Source organism: Tupaia chinensis, unplaced genomic scaffold (genome assembly GCF_000334495.1).
Source record: "Tupaia chinensis unplaced genomic scaffold, TupChi_1.0 Scaffold000527_1, whole genome shotgun sequence".
Lineage (NCBI taxonomy): Eukaryota > Metazoa > Chordata > Mammalia > Scandentia > Tupaiidae > Tupaia > Tupaia belangeri.
Genome location: NW_006160040.1, coordinates 480,097 through 503,477, shown reverse-complemented (window position 1 = coordinate 503,477; position 23,381 = coordinate 480,097). Strand labels below are relative to the sequence as shown.

At 42.0% G+C, this 23,381-nt stretch overlaps 1 protein-coding gene across 1 annotated transcript in view; it reads left to right on the top strand.

Annotated features, from left to right (window-relative positions):
* Positions 1-23,381, top strand: part of POPDC1 (popeye domain cAMP effector 1) — a 48,117-nt gene that overhangs the window by 13,262 nt on the left and 11,474 nt on the right. Inside the window, exons 5-6 of the mRNA XM_006156946.3 lie at positions 9,273-9,440; positions 10,316-10,457. Coding sequence (XP_006157008.1) covers positions 9,273-9,440; positions 10,316-10,457 — 310 coding nt within the window. The remainder of the gene's footprint in view (positions 1-9,272; positions 9,441-10,315; positions 10,458-23,381) is intronic.

Here is a 23,381-nt window from a genome sequence, read left to right as displayed (position 1 = left end):
ATCCTTCACAGCAGCAATAACTTGAATGTGGACTCCTTAGTGTGATTTTTATGAAATGGTAAATAAAACAAGAAAAAGTAAGAAAAATCAGAGGCACTAATAAAGAAAAAAATCAGAGACACTCATAAAGATTCATGTAAAAAGATGTTAATCTCAATATTCTAATAATAATAAAATTATAAACCTCCCCCAGACAAATTGCTCCCTTCGTGGCGCTCTGTTCCCCCTCCCTGTGAAAGTGCCTGTCCCTCCTGTGTTACTCATCTCATTATTAGAAGGAAAGCAACTAGGAAATAAGTGAAAATGTCCTTTAGTCTCAGCCTGTGGGTAAACAGGAAGGAAATATCCTGAGATTCGAACTGCAAAGGAGCAAGAGGGTGACTCTCCTTAGGTGGGAAGTGGAATCATTGAAGGGGATGTTACCACCTGAGGGAGGAAGCAGTATCAGTGTTTCTTGGTGGCAAAGTCCTCTTTTGAGCCTCATTAACTGTCGGGAATGCCACAAGAGTGGAAGTATAACGAAAGCTGTACAGACATACAGTTTAGTTTATTTCATTTACGGTGGTTTTAGCCTTTTCCCACTCCCGCTCTGCCTGAGTACCTGGCCTGAGGAATCTTGTGTTACAGTTTGTTTTGTCCCTTAAAAACTGAATGCCTGAAACTGGGTGATTTATAAAGAACAGAGGTTTGTTGGGCTCATAATTTGGAGGTTCCAGGTCCAGGGTCCACACCCAGGGAAGGAGTTTTTGCTGGGTCCTGATACATCGCACAACCTCACATGGCCTGAGACTGAGCAGGAGTGTGCCTGTGTCTGTCTCTTAATAAACCTACCAGTAGCCAATCATGGGAGCCCCAACTGATCCCAGTGTCTTCCCAAAGGCCCCACCTCTCAACAGCATAGTCGCATTACGTTTGCCTCCTCATAATATTGTTGCGACCAAATCTTAACCCATGAATTTTTAGGAGACACAATTATGGTATAATACCACTAACTTGTTAAAGTTACGTACACTTGCTGCAAAATCCTATGTACGGTCACTGACTATGTGCAAGCCATTCCCAAGCTGGCTGGGCCTGTGACACAGAAGAGGAAAGGGACGCAGTTTCCTGGCTTCTCGGATTACGCTCTCACCTTTATTGTGAGGGGCATCGATGCACAGAGACTGCGTCTTTAATTACCTTTATCTACAGACTGCTGCGGGGCCACTTCTTTTCTTCTCTCCTTTCTTCTGATCGTCCTATGTTTCTTCTTGGGAAGCTCGCCCCGTGTCTATGTATCTGTTTCCCTGTGGTAGTAGTATGTGGTTTTATAGCATAACGCAGTCTCACATAATCCTGAAGAGACTGGGATCTGAAAATGCGGTGGGAACTAAGTTTCCAGAAGCAAGTGGTCCTTAAGAGGCTCGGGATATTAACACATGATACGTTTTCTGGACTGCAAATTATCATTAAAATATTATTAAGTCAACAGAAAGGAATTCTTACCACTAGCTACAGTTTAGTTTCATCTTGGGTTTAGGGATTAGACTTGGTAGTTGAAAAATATAATTATTGTGAAGATTCTAAAATCATGATCAAAATTTAGGTTCTATAGATGGATGAAATAAATTAATTCAGCCTTTTTAAAAAAAAAAAATTATTGGGACCAGCAGTTAGCGTAATGGCTATGTCGCTGAACTCCCACATAGTCGACCACGGTTCACGTCCCAGACCTGATGGCTTAAACTCATGCAGGGCGCATGTGCGTGTGTGCCCAAGATCCTGAGAGGAGAATGGAGGAGAAGGGATTGCGGCGTGGCCATCCCCTCTGGGGGGTGATTTCTCGCTTTCTGTCTCTCTGTCTCTCTCTGTCTCTCTCTGTCTGTCTGGTGAGTACACGTGCCCTATGGCAAAAACCCCTCCAAAAAATTACTTAATTTTATTTATTATTATTTAATTTGCTATAGGGTACATGTGCTCACCAGAGAGACAAGAGAGAGAGAAAGAGGGAAAGTGAGAAAGCAAGCTGCCAGATCCAGGACTTGAACTATGGTCGACCCTGTGGGAGTCTAGCACCTCAACCACCACACCACCTCCTGACCCAGTTCAGCCTTTTTTAATGTTGATACACTTTTCTCTCTTGAGAGTCTGGCGTGGCGTCTGCTGATTGGTGAGTGGGTAAAACTATCCTAAGCCCCTTCCAGCCTGTGCAGTAAAACTGACTCCATGAGCGTAAACCCCTTGGGAGAATTGTGCTTTTAGAATGTTCCCCTGGGCAGATACTCCAGAGTTAAAAATAACTGTTGCACATCTGTGTAGGACTGTGTATGTTGCCTCTTACAGAAGCAAGTTCCCAGATCAAAAGAGTCATTTGCCTTCAGGGCCAACTTCTTACCTTCTGTGCCAATATAGGAGACACTTGAAATTGCCAGTGGTCAAACTTTTCTACCCAAATGCTTTTTGCCTCTTAATCTCATCTTTCCTTAACTATGACCAGTTGTAAGTGTTCTGTTTTGTTTTCATGTGATCGTTTTGTTTTTATTTTTTTAAGCATTATTTTGTTTCGCTTTATTTATTTATTTAGATTTGACCAGAGAGGGACAAAGAAAGAGAGAGAAAAATGAGAAAGCAAGCCACCAGGTCTAGAACTCGAACCGCAGTCAGTCACATGGGAGTCCAGTGCCCCCAGCCACCACATCACCTGCCGGCCCGTTTGTTTTGTTTTTAAGGTTTTTTCCAGAGAGAGACAGTGAGAGGGAAAGTGAGAAATCACCTCCCAGGGGTACACGTGCACATGGCTTGTTTTTCAAGCAACTGGGTTCAGAACTTGAACCATGGTCAGCCACATAGGAGTTTATTGCCTTAACCATCACACCACCTGCTGCCCACATAAGTGTCCTGACATGGAGCTACTTTTTTTGAATTTTTCTTTTTTTTAAGAATTATTTTTTAAATTAACTTTGTTTATTTGTTTATTTACTTATTTATTTTAATTTGATCAGAGAGGGAGGGGGAGAGAGAGAGACAGAAAGTGAGAAAGCAAGCCGCCAGGTCTGGGACTCAAACTGCAGTCGGCCATGTGGGAGTCCAGTGCCCTTAACCACTATGCCACCTGCCAGCCCCGAATTTCTATTTAAGTTCATTCTTTGGTTAGAGTACTGGTGAACTGTGCAATAAGAGGAAAGGAAGAAAGAAAAAATAATTGAATTCAAAGACTGTAATGGCAGCCACAGCGGGCACAGTGATGGCACTGAGAAGCAGGTCCTGAGCCCACCGTTTATTCTCCCTGAGTCTCACGTCCTCTTGGTACTTACAGACCAAGCTGCTGCTTACAACTGCCAATAGAATCTTGAGTATCATTATTACCAGAGGTCAAAGTAGTGTTTGTGCAGTTATTCTGTGTGAAGTGAGATTGACTATTTAAATGTTGTTCTCTTGTATTCTGCTCTGCATTGTTACCATCCCATAGCCAAGACCATGTCCTGGTGCCGCTCAGCCTGGAAATCCCAGCTTTGGTGACTTTATGGGAAGAGGAATGTCTCAGAGACACATGTCCTTGCTCTTGTGAAATAAGTGTACACCTAGTTTTAACTGGTATTTAAAGAAGACATTATTGGGTGAACCCTGTAGAGTAATGGTTAAAGGAGCTGGATCCCACATGGCCAATCACAGTTTGAATCCTTAGCCCAGTGGCTTAAAATATGTGCCAGCTGTGTCTGTGTGCATGCGTGAGTACCCAAAATCCTGATCGAATAGCGAAATGGAGAAAAAAAGATTGTGGAGTGATCATGCCCCATTCGGGAGTGTTTTCTCTCTTTCTCTCTCTCACCTTTTGGCAATAAAGAAGAAGGAGAAGAAAAAGAAGGAGGAAGAGGAGAAGACATTATCTTCATATTAAGTACATATTTCCATGAAGCTGTGAAGCAATTTAATTGGCCAGTTTTGACTGCTGTATTTCAGTGCTGATGGGAACTCAATAAGCATCAGTTAGATAGATCACTCTAGGATACTGTCGTGTTCTGGGCATGAAATGCTGTACCAAGCATGGAGAAAATAAGAAATTCTTCCCACAAGACCTCTCCAGTTTTATCAGGCTGTGGTTCCTGATTCTAGCACGTGTGGCACAAGCGTTCCCTCAGATACACCCGTTCCTCTACGATGGAGTCCGCTGTGTCCTCGTTCTGTCAGGGTGTAGAATTGGTTTGGAATCTGAAGTGAGAGCTTTGAGATACTTACAGCAAACCCAGCAGTAAACACTTAGTCTAATTCTCTACCTGGAAGATACGCTCTGTGTCTTCAGTTGTCCTGTGCGCTTTTATTTTTTCAGTAAAATTCTTTGCAAAGATGTAAGCACAGCACGGTTGAAGGATCCTAGTACCTTTAAGAAGTAAATTTATTTTACAGAGCCTTAAAATTATTGTATTGTTTTAGAAAAAGAAAACCTCCTAAGTGAGATTGACTATTTAAATGTTGTTCTCTTGTATTCTGCTCTGCATTGTTACCATCCCATAGCCAAGACCATGTCCTGGTGCCGCTCAGCCTGGAAATCCCAGCTTTGGTGACTTTATGGGAAGAGGAATGTCTCAGAGACACATGTCCTTGCTCTTGTGAAATAAGTGTACACCTAGTTTTAACTGGTATTTAAAGAAGACATTATTGGGTGAACCCTGTAGAGTAATGGTTAAAGGAGCTGGATCCCACATGTCCAATCACAGTTTGAATCCTTAGCCCAGCGGCTTAAAATATGTGCCAGCTGTGTCTGTGTGCATGCGTGAGTACCCAAAATCCTGATCGAATAGCGAAATGGAGAAAAAAAGATTGTGGAGTGATCATGCCCCATTCGGGAGTGTTTTCTCTCTTTCTCTCTCTCTCGCACACCTTTTGGCAATAAAGAAGAAGGAGAAGAAAAAGAAGGAGGAAGAGGAGAAGACATTATCTTCATATTAAGTACATATTTCCATGAAGCTGTGAAGCAATTTAATTGGCCAGTTTTGACTACTGTATTTCAGTGCTGATGGGAACTCAATAAGCATCAGTTAGATAGATCACTCTAGGATACTGTCGTGTTCTGGGCATGAAATGCTGTACCAAGCATGGAGAAAATAAGAAATTCTTCCCACAAGACCTCTCCAGTTTTATCAGGCTGTGGTTCCTGATTCTAGCACGTGTGGCACAAGCGTTCCCTCAGATACACCCGTTCCTCTACGATGGAGTCCGCTGTGTCCTCGTTCTGTCAGGGTGTAGAATTGGTTTGGAATCTGAAGTGAGAGCTTTGAGATACTTACAGCAAACCCAGCAGTAAACACTTAGTCTAATTCTCTACCTGGAAGATACGCTCTGTGTCTTCAGTTGTCCTGTGCGCTTTTATTTTTTCAGTAAAATTCTTTGCAAAGATGTAAGCACAGCACGGTTGAAGGATCCTAGTACCTTTAAGAAGTAAATTTATTTTACAGAGCCTTAAAATTATTGTATTTTAGAAAAAGAAAACCTCCTAAAATAAACTTTACTTAAAATACATACTTTACTAGACTGTTGTGACAGGAAATCACTAAGTGAAACCGTGTCTTTGGCAGAAATAAAGCATCAGGTATCAAATAAAATGGCCTCAGGCAGCACGTTAACTGGTAGCTTCCAACTAAATGCCTTCCCTTACAGGTAAGCCTTGGTATAGCTTATTTTTTTATTAATACTGTTATTAAATTTATATTCAACAATCATTTAAATAGGTTTAAGGTAATTTTCATCCATCAAGTTATAGGATCGCAGTAAAGTATCATTGCCACAGTGGAAACTTAAGGTAGTTCAGTGGTCCAAGAGAAGTTAAATGCCTTCTCCACACCTAAGTAAAATTTCTTCTCCTAGATGTTTCTCATTCTTCTTCTTCTTCCTCGTCTTTCTTTTCTTTCTTCTTCTTCTTTTTTTAATGGCCAGAGGACATATGCACTCCTCAGAGGGATACGGAGAGAGAGAGAGACAGAGCACCCCTAATGTAGCGGTCACAACACAACCCCTTCTCCATTTCTCCAGACTGTAGGGATTCAGGGCACATATGCACATGCTCCTGGCATGCTTTTCAAGCCCATGGGTTGAGATTCAAGCCACAAGTCAGCCATGTAGGATCCAGCTCCCTTAACTACTAGGTTACAGGGTCAGCCCTCCAACTCTTTTTTATATACGTTTTTCACGATAGGGTGCATGTACTCACCAGAGAGAGAGAGAGAGAGAGAGATGGAAAGAGGGAAAGTGAGAAATCAAGGGATTGGCCACTCCGCAATCCCTTCCCCTCCATTCTTCTCTCAGGATTTTAGGCACCACACACACGTGTACTCAGCATGTTTTTCACATCATAGGTCCTAGACTAGAACCATAGGGTTAGCGGCGTAGGATTTAATACCTTAACTATGATGCCACCTGCTGGCTCCCAGCTCCTCTTTTAACTCATTTCCTTCCTGCACATAAGTTGTATTTTCCAGTTGTGGACGACATCCTTTCACAATGAAGGGACCCCAGGTCTCCTCACAACTTCTCTGTAGCCCTTGGGTGTGTGGCTGAGCCTGCGAGCTCCCTTTGCTCACCTTTCTGTTGTTGCTCTTTAGGAAGAGTTTCAGTTGCCCTCCATTTGCTTCTCTTTCTAGAAATTCCACAAGGTTGGTCCAACCTACTTTTCATCCTATGAATCTTGACATTTAAGGTCATTTTAAAAATTTATTTTCTGCTTCCTCCACTATAATGTGGACTTCATGACACTGTGTTGGCTGTTCTTCATATGACGGGCCCTTGATGGACAGTGCAGCCAACCTTGCATTCACTTGACCAACTTACTCTCTATATCAATATCTCGATGAATGTTGGATGTATTGGGTAGATTTGACCTGGCAAGAAAATATGCCTGGGCTGGAAATCAAAAGTGCTCACTCCACCACTAATTAACATGTACTATTCATTTGCATTTGCAAAATGAAGAAAGATATTGTCTGTCTTATGGTCTTAGGAGGATCCATTTGCATGGTAGATGTAAAGGCACCTTAAATGTTAGAAGTACACAACATACATAAAGTGAGAGGCATGTGTGCAAATCTCAGTCTCAAGGCATTCTCTACCACTTTCCTCTGTTCTGTTTTTGTTTGTTTGTTCCTTTGTTGCTAGAGAGTATTTGGACTTACCAGAGAGAGAGAGACAGAGAATGGAGAGAGGAGGGAGTGGTGACTCACGAGAAATGGTGAGACCTCAATCCTATCTCCTCCATCTCTCCCTTCTTTCAGAATTATGGGCATGCCTATGCATATAGGCACCCACTGTGTTTCTCAAGCCTCCAAGTCTGGCACTAGAACCATGTGGTAACCATATGGGATCTAGCTGTCTTAACCACCAGGCCAGGGAGCCACCCTATACCCACCATTCTCATTCTATTGGATCAAAACTCTTATTTGCCACTTGAGATTGACATACTTCTTTATTTATTACCAGCATCTTCCACTACAATATAGACTTCACAGGACAAGAGTCTTGTCTTTCTTGTTCACCACGGTAACCTCAGCACCTTGGTCAGTATCTGGCACATGGTACAAGTGTAATAATGTAGATTGAAAGAACAAATGCGATTTAGTGGTTTAGGGAGTCTTGGAGCTGCTGTGTTTCTTAAATCCCAATGTGTTTGGTTTGGAGGATTCCTACTTATAATAAATAAATGCAAGCTTTTTATTTTACTGGGAATATTGACCCAATTTTTAAAGTAGCCGAACTCTTGAATTTGCTAAACATCAGATTTCATTCAACCCGTTGACATAAGAAGAGAAGCTGGGTTTTCACTTTTTCTCTTGGTACATAAATACCCCCTTGCCATCTAAAATATGTTTAATTTTGTAATTAAGAAAGGAAAAAGAGCTCCTTTGGAAATATTTTTCTCGGAGGCCCAGATAAGATTCCATGTCATTTTAACAAATCTTTATTTATTTTCTGCTAGAACAGACATTGGGTTTAATGTTGAATATGTAAAAGTAATTTTTTCCTTTAAGCCTATTTGTGTTCATATGGGAATAAGAATGCATTGAGCACCACTGTGTATTGTAAGCCAGGCGCTGAGACATGAAGACACACGATTCCTGCCATCAGAGTGCAATTCCTGCCATCAGAGTGCGATTCCTGCCATCAGAGTGCTTAGGACAGAGAGATGTGTCACTCAGTGAGTTTGGGTTAGGTGACATGAGAGCCATCATGAAGCTCAAAAGAGGCTCTTAGCTGATGGAAGAGAGCCTGCATGGGAGCCAGGGCTTCCTGACACTGAGCCGTGAGGGTGTGGCCGCTCATGTGAGCGTATGGAAGAGAGCCTGCATGGGAGCCAGGGCTTCCTGACACTGAGCCGTGAGGGTGTGGCCGCTCACTGTGGAGGAAGGATTCATCTGAGGAATGCTTGATCTCTGTGGTGCCGTTACAGTGCCCTCCCGTGTCCTGTGTAGTGCTGCTTTGGGAAGAGCATGATCTCCCAGCCCTGTGCTAATGGGGGGGTGTCTGCGTATCCCAGTGGACTTCCCCAGAACCATCTTAAAAGATCACGCTCAAGAGAAACAGAACAGTAGGACTCCCACCTGCCTCTGAATCAGTGACAGCCTGAGCCTTTAAAGTTTTTCTCCATCTCCAGGGTGGATTTCGGGAATTGGCTGGGCAAAAGGCCTTCATCTGCAGTTTGCTGCATGAATTTTACTTCAGTTCATTTGCTTACATCTGTATTTTTTTTAATAATTATTTTTTATTTAACTTTATTTATTTATTCACCCATTCCAATCTGATCAGAGAAAAACAGAAAGAGAGAGAGAAAGGGAAAACAAGAAAGCAAGCCACCAGGTCCAGGACTCAAACCACGGTCAACCATGTGGGAGTTCAGCACCCTTAGCCACCACATCACCTGCCAGTCCCTTGAATCTGTATTTTTAAACCTCATTGTAATCGACCAGGTGTAAAGAAATATTGAGCTATAAATCATATGTGCAGTTGCAACATCAGCCCTAGTGGTAGCAACACAGGCCATTCTCCTGTCCCCAGATCACAAAATGAAACAACCAAATTTGCAGAATTTGCTTTTATTTAGTCTGCAGATTTCTTTTTTTAGAACATAATTTTGTATGTAATTATAGAAATGTGTATGCCTTGGAACTTATTTTACTTTAATTAATTTGACAAATCACTGCTATTGGTAGTGTGTGTCCACCAAATTGTTCCACTGTTCCTTCTCCCAGTTAGAATTCAAATACAGTACATAAGTGTACTTTTTTCTTTTTGTGTTTGTTTCTTCTTAGGTTACCATTATTGCAGATGATAACTGCAGATTTTTATGCTGGTCAAGAGAAAGGTTAACTTACTTTCTGGAATCAGAGCCTTTCCTGTATGAAATATTTAGGTATCTTATAGGAAAAGACATTACAAATAAGCTCTACTCTTTGAATGATCCCACCTTAAATGATAAAGTAAGTATTTTCCTGAGTTTGTCTATTCAATTAAATAGGTATCTCACTTGATGCAATATATATTTTCCTGAATTTTCATTATATGTTAAGTGCAGTGGAGATACTCCTAATGCAGAGATTTTAGAGCCATGTCTTGAAAGTGAGGAAGTATTTTCTAATTATTACACTTGCCAATACTTAGTGAGAAGTCTTTAAGTGTCAGGCACCAGCATTTATGATGATGAGGTGCTGTTCTCTTCAAAGGAGTCTTTCCAGCAGTCGAAGGAAGACAGAGAAAGAGGAGAGGGAGGGAGGAGGAATCGGCCAGGGAAAGTAGGGCACAAACCTCAGTGAGCAGGAAATGGGCACTCGAGCTCTGGTATCTGCCAGTCTTGACTATCTTCCCAACCAGGCCTCCTTCCAGAAAGCCCGTAGGTAACAGGAGAGCTGTGGAATTTCAGAACTACATAGATCATCAACAGTTTGTTGTTTGACTTTAATTTCTCCACATTCATTTTGATAGAAGCTTAAATGATTATGTTGATAGATGGGAACTAGCAAAACAGTCCCTGTGGTAACTACTGTTCTCTTGGGACAATGAGTACAGGTGTGTGTCCTCTTGAAGTCATTCCATCTAGGCTGTTTATCAAATTAAGTCTGTGCCTATTGTTCCCAGTTACTAAATAGACTATTGAGTATATTAAATTTTAATAATGTATTTGTCGTAATAACTAATAACAAAAGTCAGAGTTTACATTTATCCGGCATGTAATGTGTGTGTACCATGTACTCTTTTTTATGCACGAACTTATTTTAAGGACAAGTACATGCTATTTACAGGGGATACATCATCCATGTCTCATATACCTCTGAAACTGTCAAACTTTGCCTTGTAGAAGGCCAAAAAGTTGGAGCACCAGCTCAGCCTGTGCACGCAGATCTCCATGTTGGAGATGAGGAATAGCATAGCCAGCTCCAGCGACAGTGAAGACGGCTTGCACCAGTTTCTTCGGGGCACCTCCAGTGTGTCCTCCCTTCGTAAGTTACTTTAATACCGGTAATACTGCCATGTTCTTATGGACAGCACTAGAGACTGACGAATGACAACTTCGATCAGAGTTAACCTCGCAGTCCAGCCTGACAGCACAGCTGATAGCAAACAGAACAACTGTAGTGCTAGAAGCCCCACGATCAACTGCGAGTTCAGATCTCCAGGTGGGCTTGGCAATGTACCAGGTGCATGCATACGTGTGTGCTCAAGAGCCTGAGGAACCGGGGCGCTGGGAAAAGGGTCATGGTATGACTAGACTCTGTTAAGGGTATTTGTCTTTCTCTCCCTCTCATGCACACATTCTCTCTGTCATGAATAAAATAACTTTTTTAAAAAAGAAATACAACATTGCAAAATTTAAGCATACTAATAAAAACAGTCCGGGACCAGCAGTTAGCATAATGGCTATGTCGTTGAACTCCCATGTAGTCGACCAGGGTTCGAGTCTGGGACCCAGCGGCTTAAACTCACGCCGGGTGCATGTGCGTGCGTGGCCAAGATCCCTAGAGGAGAATGGAGTAGAAGGGATTGCGGCGCAGCCATCCCCCCTGGGGGGTGATTTCTTGCTTCCTGTCTCTCTGTCTCTCTGTCTCTCTCATGAGCGCACGCACTCTATAGCAAAAACTTCTCCAATAAAAGTCCATTTTTTTCTAACTTTTTTCTATATTGCTTATCAATTAAAATCCAACTTTAGGATTTTTATTTCTGTTTCAGAAATTGTTTACTTGTTTTGCATATACTTTGACTGAATATTGGCTCGCTGAGATAGTGTAAGAGTCCACATGACTTACTGGGTATTGGCTTTGTTGTTTTCATGATTATATTGGGTTGTCAGAAAAGTCATGACTTTTTTTCTTTACGTTTTTCTGTGCAAAAATGCATCACGACTTTTCCAACAACCCAGTAGTTAGAATGAAAACCTAGACCCATGATGTTTTAAAAATCATAGGAAAACAACTGCTAGTTATCTCAGTGTGGGCACCGAGACTTAAAAATGGATTATGTAGTGGGATGTTACTGAAGATGAAGGACACTATTCAACACTCCTGTGAGTTACCGCATTCACACACTTAGCAAAAAGCAAGTTTTCCAAGAAAGATTCTTCTGCAGTTCAGATCATTTTTAAACATTTTAAGGCTGAGCTGCAGTGGTGCAGATAATAGTGTACTACGAATCGTGTACTAGAAACTAGTACTCTCCAGTACTGGAAGCCACATGGCCAACCATGGCTTCAGATCCCAAGTCAATTTGAAACATGCCTGGTGGGCATGCCCAAGATCCTGAGCAGCGGGAGGGCTGCGAGAAAGCAGTTGCCTGGATAAGACTCTGTTGAGGGTTCCTGTGTGCCTCTTCCTCTCTCTTATGAAGAAAATTAACTTTTTTTTTTTTTAAAAAGCAGTTTAAGTAATGCTAATGACACATATTGAAAATTAGTAAGTAAATGAGTGAAACTGAATTATTTTAATAATTAAATGTTTAAAATTATTTTAAGAATGATTCTAAGAATGTTGGTATAAGAACTTAGAACACATTGGGACCAGCAGTTGGCGCAATGGCTATGTCGCTGGACTCCCATGTAGGCGACCACGGTTTGAGTCCCAGACCTAGTGGCTTAAACTCACGCCGGGCATGTGTGCGTGCGTGCCCAAGATCCCGAGAGGAGAATGGAGGAGAAGGGATTGTGGCGTGGCCATCCCCCTCGGGGGTGATTTCTCTCTTTCTGTCTCTCTGTCTCTCTCTGTCTTTCTGGCGAGCACACGTGCCCTATAGCAAAAACCTCTAAAGAAAATAAATAAATAAATAAAATAACTTAGAACACATTCATGTAAGATAGCAAAAAAAGATACATTCTTCCATTGCACCAAATGAAAAATTATTCATATTTCCCATTGTATTTTAAACCAAAGTAACTTTTTAAAAGTGTGACCATACATTCAGTAATCTTCTATGTTTATGCAAATGATTTTGTAACTCTGCTTGCTTTAAGTATACTGGATTAAGGATTTGAAGTGTTGCATAGAAAAATAAATCAAGTGTTACATAGTCTGGAGAAGCTAGGCTCTACAAGGCTGTATGCAGACTTCACAGAAACTGTGGAAAAGATAGATTACGAAAAAACTCATGGTTTTCAGAGTGTTTTGCACCAAAAATAAACTCATATTTTAATTCCATTTTTCTGTAAAGTTTCTGAATTCCCTTGATATAGTTGATGAATAGGGGAAGATAAAGCTCTACCTCTTCTCTTTTAGAGTTGGTTTTTGTTTTTGTTTTTGTTTTTGTTTGGTTCAGCCTGATAATTAAATTGACACGAGACAGATTAGCAGAAGAAAAATGTGCATGTTTAATTCAAGTTTTATGTGGCATCCTCAGGGAGACTTGATAGGGAAACAAAGACCCAAAGAAAGAGTTAGGGTCAAACATTTATATACAGAATTGGACAAAGAATAGTGAAAAAAGCAGCTAAATTTTGTTGTAAGACTGAAAGAGTTCATTTTAATAAGTCTCGGACAGAATTCTCTGTCTCAAATCTCCTTGATAAGACTGTTTTTTTCCTTTTGGTATTGGGAATGTCACATGGGAATTTCATCTCCTGTCTTTAAGAAGCAGAATGAAGGTCAGTGTGATCTTGTACCTGCTGCTTTTATTTTTAACTGCCTTTAACTTGAAATAGTCAATGGCATGTTTTTTACTTCAGGGATAGCCTTCCAAAGGAAAATCTAGACATAGAAATTGTTATGGACCTAATGGGGATTTTTAAGAGCAACACAATAAGAAATTGCAAGTGGTTGTATTTTATTCCATAGTAATTTTTGATGGCATTAGCTGAGGCTCCCATGGAGGGTGGGTACTGTTCAAAGCTGGGTCCTCCCCATTCTGGAGGTTGGCCAATGGTGCAGCCATTGAGTGGCCTCTGTCTCTGGATTGTTGCGTTGTTATGGCAGAGGGACAACACTTGTGTCCCAGTCAAGCCATGGCCCTTAAAGGGCCTAGTTTGAAGTGATGTATGCTATATTTTCACTCATGTTCCCCGGCCAGAGAAGTCACTTTGCCAGAACCAACATCAGCTTAATCCTTTTGCAGGGAAGAGCTGGAGAGAAAGGGGCTAGTGAAAGAAAGAAGGCAGATAGTTTGACAACACCATCATCTACTTTAGTGGCAATTTTGTCGTTTACAGGGGAGGGAGTTGGGAAATTTGGGAAATGAGATGCTTATTCACTCATTTCAGTTCTATAGGAGTTGATACAAACCTAGGGATCTTACCTGTTTCCAGTGCTCGTGCTTATTGACAAGATTGCCTCTGCATTTTAAATTTTTTAAAAATGGAAATAATACTGCTTAGTGCTCTATGATTTATAGGTCACTTTCACATCTATTCTTGCATTGGAACCTGACAGCTCTGTGAGGGAGGCACAGTAGCTTTTGTTATTCACCCCTTCCCAAATGAGTCTACCTGCAGGAGGTGAGAGGCAGTAACCTGTCCAATCACTTTCCACCCCTGCCTACTTTGCTGGAGAAACCTACCACTCCTAACTCTTTGTTTATTATTATTATAACTTGCCAGAAAGAAGATGCACTCACCAGAAAGAGAGAGAGAAAGAGAGAGAGAGAGAGAAAGCATCTCCATGGGGGCATGTCAGGCTGCAATCCCTTCTCCCTCTTCTTGGGACTTTGAGCACACACTCACACACACCTAGCAAGTTTCTCAAGCTGCTGTGTCCAGTACTCAAGCCATGCAGCAGCCATGAGGAACGCACCTGCCTTCACCACCATGCCACTGGCCCCCTGATTCTTTCATTGACTAAGCAGCATTGTGAGTAGGTTTCCATAGACTTGTCAATGTAAAACATTTCTTAAACATTTATTATTATACTAATTTTTATATTACATTTAATCCCATATATCTTTACAGTGTATTACATTTCTTTTTCCAGCACGATTACCATGTGTATCAGTCAAGACAAAGACATGACTATCCACATCATCATCAAATAGCCTTTCATCATTTTTTTCAGATTACTATTATTATTATTTATTCTCATTCTTTTTTAAACATTCAATCACTATATATCATTTGGCTTGTAAAGGGAATTTACCCAGCCTGAAATACTTATCAGACCAGTCCAGCTGAGCATACAATGTAATCCATTTTAATAAAAATGTTTGCCTCCTTTTGGTACTGGTATACCAGGGTTCTACAGAAGAACATTTAAAATCGTCCAGTGATATTCTGCAGTCATTTAGATTTTAGTCAACTTTCACTTTGCCTATTGTATGCTGACTTACAAAACTATAAGCAATACTTATCTATTGAAAATTAATGTAGTGGGGCCGGCAGGTGGCATGGTGGTTAAAAGTGCTGGATGGCCAACCGTGGTTCGAGTCTAGGACCTGGCTGCTTGCTTTCTCACTTTCTCTCTCTCTCACTCTGTCCACCTCTGATCAAATTGAACTAAACAAATAAATAAATAAATAAAATTAAATAAAATAATTCTTTTTTTGGAGAGTTTTTTGCTATAGGGCGCTGCGCTTGCCAGACAGAGAGAGACAGAAAGCGAGAAATCCCCCCCCAGGGGGGATGGCCATACCGCAATCCCTTCTCCTCTGTTTTCATCTCAGGATCTTGGGCACGCACGCACATGTGCCTGGCATGACTTTTAAGCCACCGGATCCGGGACGCGAACCGCGGCTGACTACACGGGAGTCCAGCAACATAGCCATTACACTAACTGTTGGTCCCATAAATAAAATAATTCTTTAAAAAAATTAATGTATCTTGGGGCCAGCAGGTGGCATAGTAGTTAAGACATTGGATTCCCACATGGCCAACAGTGGTTCAAGTCCTGGACCTGAAGGCTTGAAAACCACGCTGGGCACATGTGTGTGCATGCCCAAAATCCTGAGAGGAGAAGGGATTTGGATGTGGCCCCCTGGGGGTGATTTTTCACTTTCCCTGTCATTGTCTCTCTCTGTCTCTCTGGCAAGTGCATGTGCCCTATGGCAAAGACCTTAAGAAAAAAGAAAATATATGTCATCTTTTCTGTATTAAACATTATTTTTATATTATTCTACCTGTTCATTGACCCAAATGTACATGTCAATTTCAACATTATCACGCACACTGATTTTTTTGCAATCATCTTTTGAATCAGGATTTGAAAAGCATGTGCACATTGCACACAGTTGCCACAGTCCAAAATTTTTTCTAATTTTTGGGCCCCCTTCATCTCTGTCTCTGTATGTGTTTCTACACTTTGTCTTGTTTTGGCTTTTTAGTCATGATTCTTGAATGTGTGTGTGAATCACCTGAAGACCTCATTAAAGCTCCTGATGCAGCAGGTCTGATATGAGTCTTGGGAGGCCTTAAGTTTAACAAGCACCAGGTTATGCTGACACAGGTTGATCGATGAACTACTCCTTTATTTTTAAGAGAGATTTTTGCTATAGGGTATATGTGCTCACCAGAGAGTCAAGGAGAGACAAAGGAACAGAAAGTGAGAAATCACCCCCTGGGGTGGGTGGACAAGCTGTAATCCCTTCTCCTCCATTCTCCCAGGCTCTTGTGCACACACACACACATACATGCACGCACACACACCCAGCATGAGTGGTTTTTTTTCTTTTATTTAAAGAATTATTTTATGTACCTTTATCTATTCATTTACTATCATTTGACCAGAGAGGGACAGAGTGAGAGAGAGCGGGAAAGTGAGAAGGCAAGCTGCCAGGTCCGAGACTCAAACCATGGTCTGCCATGTGGGAGTCCAGTGTCCTTAACCACCACATGACCTGCCTGCCCTCTGGCTTGAGTTTTAAACCTCCAGGTCAAACCATGGTCAACTGCGTGGGAATCCAGCGACATTACCATTACGCCATGTGCTGGTCCCAGTGTACTACTCTTGAGTAGGGAGCTGTAGGATTCCTTATATTCTGGAATTTTGCCAATTGCATCCTCATGGTAGTGATTAGGATGCTTCTTGTATTTCTTTCTTTCTTTTTTTTTAGAGAGGTTTTTGCTATAGGTGTGTGCGCTCGTGAGAAAGACAGAGAGAGACAGAGAGATAGAAAGCCAGAAATCACCCCCCAGGGTGGCTATACTGCAATCCCTTCTCCTTCATTCTCCTCTTGGGATCTCGGGCATGCACGCACACATGCCTGACGTGAGTTTAAGCCACCGGGTCCAGGACTCGAACCACAGTCAGCTACATGGGAGTTCAGCAACATAGCCATTAGGCTAACTTCTGGTCTCTCTTGTATTTCTTGTCTACTGATAATCAGGTCTAGAGGCTTGCATAGGATCTGGTAACATTATCAGTGAATATAGGAAATATCTATGTACAAACATAATTCATAACATTATGCAGCAAATGCTCAGTTCCACAGCATTGCAGTTTCCGAAAAGGTAAAGGGAGCCAGCAGGTGGCGTGGTGGTTAAGGCAGCTGGATCCTACATGGCCGACATTAAGGCTCCAGTCCCTGACCTGGTGGTTTGAAAATCACGCCAGACACGTGTGTAGGAAAGCCCGAAATCCTAAGAGGAGAATGAAGAAGAAATTGCAGTATAGCATCCTCCCTGGAGGGTGATTTCTCACTTTCTTGTTTTTTTTGGCAAGTGCACATGCCCTATTGTAAACTAAAGTTTTGTCTTTTTAAAAGATAGAAATAGAAAGAAAGATGAAGGAGAACTGTAAATGAACGTTTCGGTGAAATTGCTGCTGGCCCCCTTTCCCAGGCTGTGCTATTTCTACACCTGTGGCATGACGCCAGATTCGTAGCAAAGTCTCTCCTCTATACCTCACAGGTTCTGTTTCCCACTTCAAATTGTTGTTTAAAGAGAAAAAAGCAAAGTAATGAGATAGCTTAAGAAAAAGACATTCCCATCTGTTTATGGCATAGTTCATAATCTAATTAGTTTAACTCTCACTCTCCCCTTGTCTCGTTTACTGAGATTCACGTTTGCATATGTGGCTGTGAGACAGGAGGGCAGGAAGGGACAAGACGCCCAGGGAGTATGAGAAGGACTTATTGCCCTCACGTGCACACCTTTGTCCCTCTCTCTGCTTCTGGATCCGGTGCTTGCATGTCAGGGCACCATGTCACTGTCCAGTTAGCTCTCCTGACGTTTAGCGTCCTTCGTGTAATGCATAAAACCCACTCACTTTCTCTCTGTCTCTTTCTCACACACACGGATGGATCATGTTTGGCAGTTCCATCACTAATAAGTACGCCATGCAGTCATTGCCTTGGCAATAAGAAGGCGTGTTGTCGTTCCCTAAAAGTGGCAGAAGTTTTAGTTAATTTTTTAAATCATGACATAATATAATCAATACAACCAGTTAGAACTCATCTTTGAAAGAGTTGGTTTAAACCGTATCTTTTTTCATGAAGTAATCATTAAAATGTACGATGTTTGTAAAGCAACTGAAATAATTATGAGAGCTATTTCTCACTGAGAAGCAAACCCAAGTATTTTTCCATTCTAAGTGTCTAGGTGGTGGTCCGGACACTCTACTGAATTTCATATAACATAGCTGTAAAACTATGCTGAAGTCAAGTAGCTTGCATCTGCTTAGTATTCTTGTCTGCAAGACTAAAATGTGTCTGACATAATGAGTTTCTTTCAGCTCTCTTATGTATGCATTTACCCGGAAAGATACATAAACCAATTCAGCTTCTTAGTTTCCAGGTTGGTTTCCTAAAATAATCTGTTCAACACAGTTTGCATCTCATTCCCCCTGTGCACAGCCATGGATAGACTTTAAAACGACAAATGTAAGCGTGGGAAGGAGATGCGATCAGGCAGCAGGCATATAGGGGAAGGGTCTGTGAACTAGTCTCAGACCCACCAAGATGTCTAGAAAAAAGTCAGTACCTCCCGTCCCCATTTTGGAGCTGAGGAAGATGCAGCTTAGGGAGATAAATAACCTGGTCAGGAAGACTCGGTTAGCCTTGAAATAAAGTAAGTGCTAAATTTGTTTTAGGTTCTTGCTTTCTTTTCACCATACAATTATCCATATTATCCATGAGAGTGAGAATGCATTTGGGATTCAGCCACGGCTGTAGCAGCTGACACGCCCTGACCACTTCCTTACATGTCCTCATCCAGTCGAACTAACCACCGCGTGTTACGTTGTCCTTTTAGGACTGAGGAGTATGACTTTTGTCTCCTTTGTGTTTTTGGTCCCTATCAGTAGGGGCAGTGCTCTCTGGCTGCAATGTCTCCATCCTCATCGGCCTGTTAAATGCCTCTGCTCATCTGTAAATTGACACTGATAGATTTTTTGGTTTTAAATTTTTTTTCCAGGCCAGCAGCCGACATAGTGATTAAGGTGGCTGGATCCCACATAACTGACTCTGTGGTTCAAGTTCCAGACCTGGCAGCTTGAAAAACACACTGGGTATGTGTGTGTGCCCAAAATCCTGAGAGGAGAATGTCAGAGAAAGGATTGAGGAAGGGGCCCCTTAGGGGTGCTATGTCACTCCCTGCCCCTCTCTTGGGTAGGTGCACATGTTTTACAGCAAAACTTAAAATTTTATTTTTCCTCATGCTAGAGTTCATGTGCATGCATGTGTGTGTGTGTATATATATATATATATATATATATATATAGAGAGAGAGAGAGAGAGAGAGAGAGAGAGAGGAGAGCCCTCATACCCTTCAGAGAGTCTGGTCACACTCTGATTCCCTTCCTCCAGATCTTCAGCCCATTGGACCTGTGCATGTATTGGGTGTGTTTCAGGTGGGCCAAGCCAAAGATTTAAACCATGGTCACTGTATCGGATCTGGCTTCTCTTGAGCAGTGTAGTACCACTGTGCCGTGTAACTGGCCCTTCTTACTCATTCTTGTAGGCAAAACTCATTTCTTTCTAAAAGTAAATTGATTCCATGAATCAATTGATGGAATCAAATGATTCCATCAATGAATCAAAATTGATTCCCACTCCCTCATGATGGACATGAAGAGGCTTCAGGGCTTTGGCTATTCCATGGCTGCTCGCATCTGGTTCCAGGCAGCTGATCTCCAATCTGAGTGGTTAGGAATTGGCCTGAAGATGACCCCTTGGGCTGAAGTAAGCATTTTTAGGGGAGCCACTAACCTACTCCAGTCTCCCAGTTTGCCCTAATTGGACACTTCGCTGGAATTCCTAAACTCTGGCCCTGAGTTCATTTATGGGGAATTAGGTACAAAGCTCACAGGTATCCTTCAGCACTGTTGTTCAGAAAATTTCAATTCAATCTCCCTTTCCTCAATTAAAAAAACAATCTTATGATACAAATCAGCAAAGGCAGAAAAAGGATGATAATTCTTCCTAGCAAAAAAGCCATTATATTCTTTTTCCATTCACATTCATCAAAAATTACATAATCTAATTAAAATTCTAAACCCCTGTAAGGTTTTTAATTACTTGCTGAAGCAGTAGGCCAGATGGTTAAACATAATAAAAATAATAACACTTTGAAAGGAATGAGGAAAATGTCATCAAAGTTAACAGGGAAAAAGGGACAAAATCTTAGAGCACTGTATTGGGTAGTTTACAAAAACATTGCTCTTCTTTAAAAAGTATGTTTCTTGGGACCAGTAGCTTGCGTAATGGCTATGTTGCTGGACTCCCATGTAGTCGACTGTGGTTCGAGTTCCCGACCCGGCGGCTTAAACTCAGGCCGGGGGCGCGCGTGCATGCATGCCCAAGATCCCGAGAGGAGAATGGAGGAGAAGGGGGGCGGGGTGATTTCTCGCTTTCTGTCTCTCTGTCTCTCTCTGTCTCTCTGGCGAGCGCATACGCCCTATAGCAAAAAACTCTCAAAAAAAGAAAAAAGTATGTTTTTCAAGCAAAAAAAAAAGTCCCTTGACGTACTTCACATCATGGTACTCTGCTTTGGTGATGCTTCAACTTGAGGATGCTCACTCATCCTTCGAACAGGCAAGACTGACACTCTGGATTTAAGAACAAATGCCTGTTTACTTTTAGTGCCTAGGGGAAGCCCTCGGGCCCTCCTGTAATTACAAGCACACCAAAATAGAAATAAGCTTAATAAGGACAGGATCCTTTGTTGTTGTTGTTTGTCAGGTTTTTGTCATAGGGTGTGCACATGCCAGAAAGAGACAGACAGTGAGAAATCACCGCCCCCCTGGAGGGATGGCCATGCTGCAGTCCCTTCTCCTCCTCTCTTCTGCTGGAATTTTGGCCATGCATGCACACACGCCTAGCGTGATTTTCAAGCTGCTGGGGATGGGACTCAAACCACAGTTCACCTTGTGGGAGTCCAGTGCCATAACCACTACACCACCTACTGGCCCCAGGGGCAAACTTCTAACAAAATTAATTTCTCATACCTAATTTTTTCCTACACCGTATACTAGAGTTTTGACCCATTACTAGGTAAGATCTCCCCAGTACATGTATAAAAAAAGACCTCCTGGAGTTCTTTGACTCCGAACCCTAGGAAGATGGAAAAGGGTCGGTGGAGGCCAGAGTCCACCCTCCATCAAGGCCTCTATCTAGTTTGCACTTGCAAGCCACAGCCTTCGGGGACCACCAGGGGTCTTGATGGTAGGCTTCCTTTCTCCTCAGTGGGGACCTGGCACCAGCCACTGTCTGACTGCCAGGTCTACTGAGGAGGGCTCTGCTAGCTGTATCACTCTCCTCTTGTGGGTGCCCACCACATGGTCATCTCCTGCCAGCTGGCACCAGCGCAGGTGTCTGCTGTTTGGTTCTGGACTCTGACGGTTAAGTCTCAGTCCTCTACACTTGCACAAAGCCTGTGTTCCGTGAGTTTTTCCTTCTTGCCCACAGGATGCAGCCTGGTGGTGCCATTCTCTTCCCTGAACACACTGTGAATGTGGCGCACAGCAGAGGGAAATTCTGTTCCACCGGCTGCACCTTCAGGGGCATCTGTATCTATGGAAGGGATGTGGAAGTCCTTTTGGCAGGTTTTTTTCCCCACTGGTGAAATATGAAACATCCCCCAAGCAACAGTAACTCCTGATGTAACTGTTTAACAGTCTCACACCTGATAAGCCTGGAATGCAGTTCAGCCTGAGATTATTTAATATACTTACTTTTTTTAAAAAAATTTTTTTCTTTTTATTGCCAAAGGGTACATGCACTCACTAGAGAGACAAGAGAGAGAGAGCACTCACAGTGAGGCATGGTAATGTTGCAATCCTTTTTTCCTCCATTCCATTTCTCCATCCCATCATGATTTAGGGCATGCATGCACAGTGCTTGACATGGTTTTCAAGCCACCTGGGCTGGGATTCAAACTGCAGTCAGCCATGTAGGAACCAGGCCCCTTAACTACAGAGCTATGAGATGACCCCTGAAAAGACCACCCCTTTAAAAAGTATACCCCTATGCTTTAAAATAATTACTTTATTTAACTTTATTTACTTATTTATCCATTTTAATTTGATCAGAGAGGGACAGAGCAAGAGAGAGAGAGGGAAAGTGAGAAACTAAGGTGCCAGGTCTGGAACTTGAACTGCAGTTGTCCATGTGGGGGTCCAGTGCCCTTAACCACCATACTACCTGCCAGCCCCTTGCTCTTATAGTAAACTGTGTTAATTGGGAGCCAAAACCCAGCAAAGGTGGGCTTGGAAAGTAATTGCATCTAATAGCAAATAAATTTTTATAATTGTCTTTCCCTGATCATAATAAATGCCAGGATATATTAATAGTTAACCATTTCCCTTTTTTAGGATTTATTTATTTATTTCTATTTGTTATTATTATTTTTTAATTTTTGACCAGACAGGTACAGAAAGAAAGGGAAAATGAGAAAGCAAGCTGCCAGGTCCAGGACTTGAACCATGGTTGGCCATGTGGGTATCCAGTGCCTTTAACCACCACATCACCTGCCAGCCCCAATAGTTAATTATTTTGGTCTCCCAACTGTAAACATGGTTTTAATAGAAGAATAATAAGAATCAGATTTTTGGAAATATGTGGATGTGGAGTTATTTTCCCCTCTAGAATTCGGAATGAATGAAAAGTAAAGCATTATACACAGGTCATGAACTCCATACTGACATCCTTGAAGGGCAAGAGTAACTTGAAAATGCACTTAACTTAGGATAAGTGCTGTATCTTCCTGCCTCCTTCGCTCTTGCTCTCATATCTGTGTGAGGCAGTTAGGCCTTCCGGGAAAATTTCTGATGATGCATCAGTGCATGAAATTATGAAAAACCAGGCAAACTTACAGAAAGAATTTATTAATGTTTAACTTGTGAAATGTAAAATAGTTCTCTTAAAGTGTAATATTCTCTCATTTTCTTGTTCATGCTTCAAATTGGTTTTGGATTTATTAGGGGACAACCATTTAGTGACAGGCCATGAGTAGTTCCATGAAATAGGAGGTCTCCCTTATCAGTAGAGGGACCTGATGTGGGGCCAGGTGAGCTCTTAAACCTGGTCATTCTTCTGGCTGCGATGGTCCCAGATTCCCAGGTCAGGCCAGGTGATCTTTTCATCTTGATTCCTGTGAATGTTAAAATTGGCTGTCCATTGTACTGGAGGCTGAGATTGCTAAAAAATAACCTAGACGTTCTCTGCATTCTAGTCGATTCTTCTACTAATAACAGAAAATACCTGAAGCTGGGTGATTTTTAAGAATAGAGGTTTATTTAACTCACAATTTGGAGGTCCAAGGTCCAGGGGTCACATCTGGTGAGGGTCTTCTTGCTGATGGATAACATGACAGACAACAGAAGCCTGTCTATGTTCACGTGTTCTTCTGTTCTGGTCTCATTCTCTCTTTTTATAAAGCCACCAAGAGTCAGTCATGGGGACAACCCCCTCTTCAACATCATAGTCCGATTAAGTTTGGACCCTCCTCATCCCATCAAAACCAAATCTCAGTAAGTGCGTTTTAGGGGACACATTCAAGCTATAGCACTCTGTGACTGATTCCT